Here is a 12,123-nt window from a genome sequence, read left to right as displayed (position 1 = left end):
GACTGTCTAATTATTGGTCATTAGAATTGGTGGCGCTAGAGAAGATGCAGTAATGGTTTATGTTATGCGGCAAGAATGCGTATCTTAGTAACAATCGAGTTTGAGGAGCTTTGCTGCTGGAGATTTCTTGGCCTCGTTTGGTATGGTGTGGTGTGGCGTGAGACTCCGTCGGTCAGGGTCATCTGTGGATGTTGCGTCCTAGCTGTCTAGATTCACAAGTCTGGGCTGCACAATGTGGAGAGCAAGGTATTGCCCATGTAGCAAGCTCCCCCTCCTCAACCATATGATTAACCCAAAGAAATGCCAGAGACCGATACAGTTTGGCACCAGCCTTGCAGGAGCTGCCAGTCAGCATTTAATTCAATGTAGGACTCCAGCTCCGGATTTTTCCCTCGGGGTTTACTCACGAAGCCTTCCCCTTGAGTGGGTATAGCCACAAGCTAGGTGAGGTTTGTGATCAGAGTTTTCCTTCTGCTGGATGAGCTGCTAGCCACAGCTGACAAGCCCCATTGCCTGAAGCAGCTGGTTTTAAGGTGCCAGTAACCCAGCTTTGCCCCTTCTCCTATCAGAAGAAACTTTGCTGCCGCGCTTGGTAGTTAAAGCCACAGGTGAAGGCCAGGGGCTGGACTTGGTTGTCAAAGTTCAACATACATTTATTACCAAAGAATGTATAAATTATACACCTTGGAATTTGCCTGCTTGTAGGCAGCCACAGAACAAGAAACCTGAATTTCTGTGTTCCTCGTCTCTGTTCTCAACACTTGGGCTTCCAGTCTATCTGTGTCAGTGTTTAAATTGTCCGAGTGCCAGATTGTACCATCTTCTAGGACCTGTATGCCGACACCCTGATACGCTTGGGCCACCAAGCCCAAAGTCGTTCTCGATCTCACCGAATCGGCTTGGCACTTAGCCAACCTCGCACCCGGGTTTGGTGGACAGGCATCGAAAGTTTTTTTCATCGTCTCCTCTGCAGGTTGCTCACTGCGTCTCCAGCAGTGATACAGACCCTGCCTGCAACGTATTGCACCTCACAATGCCCAGCACCACTCATTCCCCGAACCAGCCCCGCCTCTGCCTGCTTCAGAAAAGATGTTAACAGTAATGTTTTCAGTCGAATCTCTTGCCAGTAAGCTGTCGCTTATCTTTGATAGCATCATCTTAAACCGGTGCACGGCATTGGAAGCATTTAATAGGTCATGGGAGCTTATCCCCTTTAACACCCCCAGGAATAACAACCTGAAGGAACCATTTGGATGATACAGTTGAGGTTTTTTGCAGAAATGGAGACCATAGAACAGCAAAAAAGTTCTTAATGGTAAACTTTCTTCCTCAAGTTCAAGTTTTCAATTACTCAATTACTTTTTTTATATTAACTATCTTTATATAAACTTCTACACAAAATTTTATATTGACTTCTTAATATAAACTCTTGTTCAATTGCTGTTTTATTCTGTCTCATTAAAGGTATTACACATCATGTTCTCAAAACGTTTAGCTAACAGTCTATTCTCAGTGCAGGAAATAATGTGACTGCTTTGCACCTTGGTCCCGGAGGAATGCTGCTTCATTTACCTGTGTACATATGCATGGTTGAATGACAATCAAACCTGAACTTCAGGAAGAAAGATTATCATTAATTTTTTTTTTGCTTTTCAATGGTCTCCATTTTGACAAAAAAATCCACAGCTGTATCATCCAAATGAGGGCAAAAGATCTCTAGCACTAAAGCTCAATTGTTACTAAGATACACATTCTCTCTGCATCACGTAAGCCATTACTGCAGCCTCTCTAGTACCACCAATTCTAATGAACAACCATTAGACATCTTAATAAGCAGTCGCTTCAGAAATTGAATACGCCCTTGCTGAGATCTCTTCACACTGGGAGCAGAAAACATTGACCTGATTATCACCTCTAGAGACAGAAGTTCGCATGGGAAAAAAATTACACGATAAATAAAAAATAAAACTAGAATTATACTGCTGCACAGCAAAATAAAACTTATGTAAGCACAGTACGAATTAGTAGGTCTTACAGATAGAAATGGTTTTACTCTTGAAAGAGCCTGCACGCCAACTGCTCATGAATTATTTAGCACCTTTGTTCATGGGTCAAATTTCATATCGAATCTGTGTGAAATTTTTCAGATTAAACAGGAACAGCAGCTAATTCTGAGCTACTATCAGCAAACACATTTTGGTCCTAGTTTCTTAAAGATAAACATTAGTTTTATTTTTCACAACATCCATTGAAATGCTTCATTTGTGTCAGCAGTCCGACGACACTCTGGGGGCAGCCCGCAAATGTCGCCACTCTTCTGGCGCCAAGTTAGCATGCCCACAACTTACTAACCCTAACCCGTACATCTTTGGAACGTAGGAGGAAACCTGAGCACCCAGAGGAAGCTCACAAGAGGAAAACGTGCAAACTCCTAACAGACAGTGGCGGGAATTGAAATCCAATTGACACTGTAAAGCGTTACGCTTGCCTCTGTGGCACCCAAGATTTTTAAGTCTGTGTTTTCTAGACTGGAAAGAAGGGATCAGGCCATCTTCTACACCACATGTTTATATAGGGGCACTAGTCTGCTGGAAGGTTTGGACTTTTACCGTGTGTCAATGAGAAGTAATCACTACCTGAACCTTGCTGAGAAAGGACTTGCATATTGTGCTCTTCTACAATTATTTCCTGTACTAACGAGGTTTTGTAACAGAGACACACAATGTCAATGTCAGTGATTACTTGCCATCACTTGCTTTTAACATAGAACAGCACAGTATAGGCCCTTTGGCCCTCAATCCAGGATCATTCTAACTCTTACCCCCTACATATCCCTCCATTTAAAAAAAAATCAGCCATGTGCTTATTTAAGAGTTTTGTAAATGCCCCTAATGTATCCACCTCAACCACCACCCCTGGCAGGATGTTCCATGCACTCACCACTCACTGTGTGAAGAATCTACCTCTGACATCCTCCCTCTCTATACATTCCTCCAGTCACCTTAAAATGCTGCCCTCATGTATTAGCTGTTTCTGCCCTGGAAATGTCTCTGCTTGTCCACCCGATCTGTGCCTCATTGATTTGCCTAAGTGATGAGAAGCTTGCCTTTGACTTTTACTTCTACCTTTTTGCAACTCAGAAGGATCATATTGTTTAAAATCTCATATTTGAAATTCAGCAGAAACAATATATTTGGTGATCCCCGTGGAGGCGGTGAAAGTGATACAGCGGCTCTAAACTGCTCTCACAACGACGCTACGGTATCATAGCGGTTAGCACAATGCTATCTGTACGGAGCTTATACTTTCTCCCCGCAACCTTGTGGATTTTCTCCCGTATCCCAAAGATGTTTGGGTCAGAGCTAGTGAGTTGTAGCTGGAAGTGTGGTGATATCTGCGGGCTGCCCCCAGTGCACCCTCGCTGGCATTTAACTGAATGTTTCAACGTACGTGTGACAAATAAAGCTAATCTAGTGATCAGGGTTGTATATGGTGACATGGATGTTCTTTGATAATAAATTTACGTTGAACTTTGAAGTTGAGTTGTAAGTCCCAGTGCTGCCTCTGTGGAGCTGCACACTGTCCCAGCGACCATGGGTTCTCCTCTGGTATTTTGTACTGTAAGCGGCTATCTGAGAGAAAATGGGGTACAGGGGTGCGGGATCAAGATAAAGAAAAGATAAGTGATAAAGATTAGCTTTATTTATCACGTGGACATCAAAACATACAGTGAAAGGCGTTGTTGGCGTCAACAACAAACACAGTCTGAGGGTGTGCTGAGGGCAGCCAGCAAGTGTCGTCACACTTCCGGTATCAGCATAGCAATTCCGGAACTCAGTGACTCTAACCTGAATGTCTCTGGGATGTGGGAGCTAGCACTGTAGTGTGGTGGTTAGCGCAATCACTTTACTGCACCAGTTATCACCAGTTGGGGTTCAATTCCTGCTGCTGTCCGTCAGGAGTTAGTAACTTCTCCAGTTTCCTTCCACATTTCAAAGATGTGTGGTTAGGGGTTGTAAGCTTTGAGCTTCCCCTGGCTCATCCTTGGACTGTTTTGGTCATCGACACAAATAAGCCATTTCACTGTGTTCGGGCTTCAGATTTTTTGAACCATTGGGCTCTTCCAGGGAAGGTGAACCTGTCCAGAAGAGATGATCCACAGCTGATCTGGAGGGGGACTAATATCCTAGTAGGAAGGTTTGCTAATGCTGCATAGGGCAGTAAGGGGGTGGTTTAAACTAGAGATGCAGGGGGATGGGTACCAGAGCACCAGAACAGATAAGGAGGTTGTGGAGAAAGATGTTGTTAAGCCTACGTAGAAAGTCAGGAATTAAAAGGTTGAACACGGTGGGGCTAATGTTCTGAGCTGCATATATTTCAAAGAAAGGAGTATTGTAGGAAAAGCAGTGAGATCAACATGAATTATGACATTATAGCCATTAGTGAGACTTGGTTGCTGGAGAGGCAGCTCAATACTCTGGGGTTCTGTTCTTTCAGATACGATAGAGCAGGAGGAATTGGGGGGGGGGGTTGGAATTACTAGTCAGGGAAAATGTCACAGCAGTGCTCAGTCAGGATATACTGGAGAACTCATCTAATCATGCTTCATGGGTAGAAGACATGAGGTTGCTCTAGCAAACGAGGTGAAGGAGAATCCTAAGGGCTTCTTCGAATATATTAAGAGCAAAAGGTTAGCAAGGGACAAAACTGGCCCTTTAGAAGATCAGACGTAGAGCCAAAAGAGATGGGAGCGGTCTTAAATGGATTTTTTGCAAGGCAGTGGACAAGGTTGACAAGGTCCTGCATGGGAGGATGGTCAAGAAGGTTCAGCAGCTTGGTGTTCAAGGTGAGGTAGCAAATTGGATTAGATATTCATTTTGCACCCTTCCTGCAGCCAAAGCGTGGTTGTAGTTGGATGCCTCCCTGACTGGAGGGATTGGCTGCCTCACACCTGATATGGAAATACCAATGCTCTTGTATAGGAAAGCCCACAAAAAGTAGTGGATACTCATTTTCTGAATTACTTCCAATAACCGGGCATCAAACACTCAACGTGCTGGCTGTCAGGAGAATTTTGCCTGCAGGCAAGCCTCCGCATGGGAGCAACTCTTCTTTCTACACATTTTCTGAATTACTTCCGGTAGTGGATGAGGCCCAGTCCATCACGGGTCAAACCCTCCCCACCATTGAGCACATCTACATGGAGGGTTGTCACTGGAAAACAGCATCCATCATCACTGACCCCCACCACCACCCAAGTCATGCTGTCTTCTCACTGCTGCCATCAGAGGGGTGGTTTAGGAGCCTCAGGACCCCCACCACCAGGTTCAGGAACAGTTGTTACTCCTCAACCGTCGGGCTCTTGAACCCAAAGAGATAACTTCACTCGCCCCATCACTGAACTGTTCCAACAACGTATAGGCACTTTCAAGGACTCTTCATCTCATGTTCCCTAAATTTATTCATTCATTCATTTATTTATTTATTTTCTCTCTTTTTTTTTTGTATTTCTACAGTTTTGTTGCTTTTTGCACATTGATTATTTGCCCGTCCTGTTGGGTACAGTCTTTCATTGATTCTATTGTGCTTCTTTCATTTACTGTGAATGCCCGCGAGAAAATGAATCTCAGAGTTGTATATGGTGACATATGTACTTTGATCATAAATTTACTTTGAACTTTGAGTCTTAAATATTAACTTTGTTCCATACATTTTAATTTCATTGTAAATCAACAAAAAGAAGCATTCAGTTTGCACTAGGTCATAAAACTAACATTGTGGAGAAGCTGTGGGGAAAAGTCCAACTTTCGGCCCTATTGATGGTCTGTCCACGATGCTGGTTCCAGGGCCAGACAGCAAGCTGCAATCTTATCCTGTCATCTCATATATTTTACAAATCTGAATGTTTATTCCCCTCTGGCCACAATCGCCTTCATCCAGACACATGGTTTTGACACGTCGGTGCCTAACTGGCAGGCAGCACACACTCTGTAATTTAAAAAAAACAATGAGCTCTATTCAGTGTAGTTCACAATGGATAGAGACCTGCGTCTTGTGATAGAGGCATACTGGGCAGGTGCTGCTGCTTTTGGGAAATTCCACAGGTCCGCAGAGAATCCAGTGCAGTATCTTTCATTGCTGTTGGCTGTAGGACCAGCAACTCTCGAAGCAGCAGTGCTCTGGAAGTAGGAATTGAAAGCAGGAACGCAGGATAGGCAGTGTATTCTGTCTGGTGGTCGGTGGCCAGTGATGTTCCGCAGGGATCTGGTCTGGAAAACTGCTCTTGGTGATTTTTGTATAAGAATAAGGAAGGGTGGGTTATTAAGCTTGCAGATGACATGAGGGTTGGCGGTGTTGTAGATTATGCGGAAGATTGTAGTCGGGTGCAGTGGGACATTGACAGCGTGCAGAGCTTGGGCTGAGAAGCGGCAGATGGAGTTTGGTCCAGAAAAGTGTGAAGTGCTTCATTTTGAAGGCAGTGTACAGGGTTAATGGCAGAATTCTTGGCAATGTGGAGGGACAGAGGGATCTTGGGGTCCATGTCCATAGATCCCTTGAAGTTGCCAGGCAAGCTGATAGGGTTGTTATGAAGACTTGTGATGTTTTGGCCTTTATTAGTCAGGGGATTGAGCTCGAGGTGTGAGCTCTGTAAAGCTATGGTTAGGCCACATTTGGAGTAATCCGTTCAGTTCTGGTCACCTTGTTATAGGAAGGATGTCGAAACTTTAGAAAGATTGAAAGCTTTCATGGATAGTGTGACCCTGTACAGTGTCAGCAATCCAGGTAGGTTCAATTTCCTGAAGCTGTCTTAACGGGTTTATACATTTTCCCCGTAACTTGTGGGCTGCTCCTTGGACTATGTTAGGGGTTGATGGAAATGATGCATTTCACTGTATGTTTCGAGTACATATGACAAGTAAAGCTAATCTTTATCTTCTCTTTAACACTGGAATGCCCATGGAAACATGGGCAGTGAATACTCAAAAGTGTAAGATCCTTGTAAGCTATGCTAGCATGTTGCAACCCCCTCTGATTGTACCTGGCACTCTGCTCTCGACATCACAGTTTTCCAAAGGTTTGCTCATTCCATGTGTACTCATTTCTATGATACGCTGCCATGTGCTATGAGCTGACGAGCTCTCCAGAGTAACTAATTATCTTCAGGCACTGAGAAACTGATTTTCAGGGTGGAAACTACTATGCCAGTAATCAGTTTTTTTCTGCCCTAGAGACCTTTTAAAGCTTTTCATACATTTCCCAGGCTGTGTTCCTGCTCCTCTTCAGAAACATAATGAACTTGAAATTTGCAAGAGTTCATTATTGTAGATGCTTCATACTTGTTCCTTCATAATAGCAGCCCATCCAGCCCCTTTCTTTGCCACAATGTGACTAACATTAAGACACTTGTCAAAAGCATTTTTTAAACAAGTAACTTGAAGCTTTTTTTTTAGAGATTTGCACCATTGGGCACATGAATGTTCACACATACAGTGAACTGCATCGTTCAGATCAGTGAGGATTGTGCTGGGCCGCCTGCTGACGCTTCTGGTGTCAACATGACACATGCACACAACTCACTAACCCTAACCTGTAGGTCTTTGGAATATGGGAGGAAGCCATATCGCTGGAAGATTGTGAGGAGATTCAACAGAGGTATACAAATTATGAGGGGTATAGATAGGGTAAATGCAAGCAGGCTTTTCCCACTGAGGTTGGGTGGGACAACAACCGGGGGTCATAGGTTAAGGGTGAAAGGTGAAAAGTTTAAGGGGAACTTCGAAATGTTTCTGTTCACCCGTTCCTCTCGTTCTTCTTGGCCGTGCGATGGTATTGGATCAGGATGAACAATAACTACATTTCCAAGTCAGGATGAAATACTTTAGTAAGTCCAGGACCAGAGGGCACAGCCTCAGAGTAGAGGGTTAACCATTTAGAACAGAGATGAGGAGGAATGCCTTTAGCCAGCGGATGGTGAATCTATGGAATTCATTGTTACAGACAACAGTGTTGACTGTACCAATGACACCTTCCTGGCACTCTAAACTACTTTTATGCACACAACACAATGCCAGCCACAATAGCTATTTCTCCTCTCTTCCCCCCCCACCCCGCCACCACCCCAGGTAAGCTGAGCCAGACACCGTCCCAGGCCGAGTACTCAGGGAGTGTTCAAACCACCTCACGGACTTCTTCAACACTTCATTCATCCAGGCTGCTGTCCCCGCATGCTTTAAACCAGCCACCATCATCCCTCTACCAAAGAACTCTGCACCTTCAGAACTAAATGGCTACCACCTGCTGGCACTGATGCCAATCATCGTGAAGTGCTTCAAACGGCTGGTAATGGCTCACATCAGAAACTCCATCCCTGCCACACAGGACACTCACCAGTATACTGACTGAACTCACTCTACAACAGATGCCACAGCTAGAAAACTGACACACCTAGAAAACAAGGACACTTGTGTCAGAATGCTGCTTCTGGATTTCACTTTGGCATTCAACACTATTGTCCCACAGACCTTTGGTGAACCAACTCCTTCTCCTCGGTCTAAATAGACCATTGTGCAACTGGGTGTGGACTTCCTAACCAACAGACTTCAGATAGTCCAGATACATAACTGCCTCTCCCTCCGCAACGTCCCCAGGGCTGTGTGCTGAGCCTTTTGCTGTACACTCTGCTGACGTAGGACTGCACAGCCAAACACCCGAGTAATCTCATTGACAACTTCGCTGATGACACAACAGTGGTGGGACTCATCACCAACAGCAATGAAGCGGCCTACAGAGAGGAGGTGGAAGAGCTCAAGGCCTTAATGTTAAGAAGACAAGGAGGTGGTTATTGACTTCGGGAGAACCCACGCCCCTCACAACCCCCCCCCCCCCCTCCCCTTTGCATTGGTGGCATAGCAGCGGAAACAGCAGACAGTTTCAAACTCCTGGGAGTGCAGATCACACACGACCTCTCCTGATCCCAAAATACATCCTACGTAGTCGAGAAAGCTCTCACCAATGTCTCCACTTCTGAGGAGACTGAAGAGAGTCGGACTTTTCGCATCATTCTACAGACGTGCAGCAGACATTGTCCTACATCACTGCTCGGTGTGGAAGATGCACTGCGGCAGGCAGGAAGACTCCTCAACAGGTAGACAAAAATGCCCAACACATCACTGGTACCAGCCGATCTGCCATCAAGGACATAGATGCAGAAAGTCAAGTTCATTGTCATTTAACTACTACATTTATACCACCAGATGAGACGATGTGTCTTCAGGCCAGGGTGTCAAGCACAGTAGTATACATAACACACTTGTAAAACCAATAACTTAGGAGAGTAAGAATTAAATCCTCGAAGAAATGCACATAATTAAACTGCATAAATAAAATATTGTAGAGTACAGTTCAAATTATCCAGTGACACTCGAATGCGATGTGGCAGGGAGTTCAGAAGCCTAATGGCCTGAGGGAAGAAGCTGTTTCCTATCCTGACCGTTCTTGTCTTTATGAATCGGAGTCTCCTACTAGATGGTAGAAAGTTGAAGAGGATGCTGGATGGGTGGGTGAGTTGTATCCTTGATAGTACTTAATACCAGTCCTTGATAAATGTGCTGGATAAAGGCCAATAACATCATGAAGGATCCTACCACTTTGCTCATGGACTGTTTGTTCTATTCCCTCAGGGAGGAGGCTATTTAGCAGCCATGCCAGAACCACCCAACTCAAACCTGACTTAGATTCTTGATAACTCAGGGCGTGAAAGGTTATTAGAGAGAAGGTAGGAGACTGGGATTGAGAGGGAATGGATCAGCCACGATCAATGGCGGAACAGCCTCAATGGTCTGAATGGCCTGATTGTGCTCCTGTGTCTTATGGTCTAAAAATAATTGCTTTCCCCAAGCAGTAAGGCTGATCAGCACCTCCACCCACTAACTCCACCACTACTTTACTATTTCCTGTCAGTCACTTTACATACAGCCTAGCATCACTTATTGGACGTATAATCTATCTAAGCAATCTTATGTATTTATGTTTATTGTGTTCTTCATCTTTTGTGTTTTTTCCTGTGCTACATCGAATCCAGAGTAACGATTATTTCATTCTACTTTACACTTGTGTACTGGAAATGATCTTAAATCTTGAACTAAATCATTGTATATATTTAAAGCAGAGGTTGATAGGTTTTTGATTAGTCAGGGTGTCAAAGAGGGAAGAGGGCAAGAGATTGGGGTTGAGAGGGAAAATAAATCAACCGTGATCACAGGACAGAGTAGACATGATGGGCTGAATGGCCTATTTCTGCTCCTTTGTCTTATTTCTTTCTTGGACGAAATAAGCATTTGGCCTTACATAAAGGTACAATAATGTGTCAGATGCTGCATTGAAATGTACTGGAATGGTGACTCAAATTTATGTGAATTCAAGTTTTTTTTTGTTTATGGAGAAAGATATTTGGGATTTTGTTTCTACATCATCGTGGGGTTTGAAACATGACTTCCAAGAAAGTTATATAATTGTATATGAAATCTTAATTCTCGCTCTCTGTTGAAGAAATTGCAGCCAATTTTCAATACCACATGTACAATGTGTCATCATTGTTTCTTGTAGGGAGAAATTGAAATTCTTCTTTGAACTCTGGAACATAAATGAAAGGAAGGAACTAATGGACTGGCTGACGGTGAATAAATAAGATTAATTTTTATTCATTTTTGAGTCAATAAACTGATAAGGTATGTTCTTCCCCTCTTGTATTTCCTTGTGAGGGAAGCTTGAGGTTCTATAAACAGCTGATGGGTCAGTTGCCTAATATTGTCTGTAAATGTGGATGTGATATTTCAGATGTTTTCTACCTGCGTTGAAGTTATTTATATTCTTCATGTAAATCCTAGATATCAAAACAGTGAAGAGTGTTAAACTGGTTTCTGTTCTTCCATCGGGAGGAACCAGTTTTACTTACAGCTCATTTTCAACTCACTCTGTCATTTTTTGCTTTAATTTGCTCACTTGATTGTCCATTTTGGGCAGCGTGTAGAAGAATTTTCAGATGTCCGTCAGTAATCTCAGCAGCTGTATCACTTGGCCCTCGTCCTCTATAGTACAACTTTGACATTTTAACACTCCATCCACTTCAGAAAGGTATTGTAATTACTGACAAGCTGGAAAAGACTTTAACCTTCGAAGCAGGGACACTGTTTGGCACTGAATTCTGCACCTTTGTTTTAAGACGCAAACTAGAATCTCCCTGCTAAGCTTTTTTTTCCTGAATGGTATGTTGAACTGAGCAGACTTCTACTGATTTTTTTAAATATATGTATATATGGCATCGTGCTTCCAGTATTGAGGATCACACAGTGTGCTAAAGCAATATGGAGACTATTTTTAAATGGAAAGTTTGCTTAATTAATTCTGTATTTTGTCAATGAAGCACTCTTTTGCGGTTACAGGGGCGAAACACAGTGTCCACCTAAAATAGAGTATATGTAATATCAGTGTGGAATTGAAACAATATGCAGAAGTTCATAATTAATGCAATATTTTGTAAGCCAAGCCAAATAAATTAAAATGTATTTTCTTTGTGTCCTCATTTTCCTGGATGAACCTCGCTCGCACTGTGTATTTTTCTGATTCCAGAAGGCAGAAGCTGACGCCTGTGATACATTTATTCTGTGCTGCTATTTCTCAAGTTTTTCCCAATGAAATGGGTGAACTGTTTAACTTTGTACACCCCTACAGCCAGTCCTGAACTCACCGTGCAGCCTGCTCAAAGAAAATTACGAGCCACTTTGTGTTTATTGCCTGCTGTACTGGAGGAAGCTACAGAATTTATAATGCTGTTTCGAAAGTGACCAATAAACTCCAATAAAATAGAAATGAGTTGCTGCCACAGCATCCCTAAGACATAGGAGCAGAATTAGGCCATTGGATCCATTGAGTCTGTTCTGCCATTCCATTATGGCTGATGTATCAGCCCTCTCAACCGCATTCTCATACCTTTTTCCCATAAACTTAGACACCCTTACCATTTGAGAACTTATCAACCTCCACTTTAAATATACCCAATGACTTGGCCTCTGCGGCCATCTGTGCCAATGAATCCCAGAGATTCACCACCCTCCAGCTAAAGAA

At 43.4% G+C, this 12,123-nt stretch overlaps 1 protein-coding gene across 1 annotated transcript in view; it reads left to right on the top strand.

Moving 5' to 3' along the window:
- The window catches only part of msh3 (mutS homolog 3 (E. coli)), a 237,635-nt gene extending 226,066 nt beyond the window's left edge, over positions 1 to 11,569 (top strand). The window contains exon 24 of the mRNA XM_073067310.1: positions 10,606 to 11,569. Coding sequence (XP_072923411.1) covers positions 10,606 to 10,687 — 82 coding nt within the window. The 3' untranslated portion in view covers positions 10,688 to 11,569. The remainder of the gene's footprint in view (positions 1 to 10,605) is intronic.
- The last annotated feature ends 554 nt before the right edge of the window (positions 11,570 to 12,123 follow it).

This window comes from Hemitrygon akajei, chromosome 2 (assembly GCF_048418815.1).
Source record: "Hemitrygon akajei chromosome 2, sHemAka1.3, whole genome shotgun sequence".
NCBI classification, from domain to species: domain Eukaryota; kingdom Metazoa; phylum Chordata; class Chondrichthyes; order Myliobatiformes; family Dasyatidae; genus Hemitrygon; species Hemitrygon akajei.
This window is presented reverse-complemented; position numbering and strand designations above follow the sequence as displayed.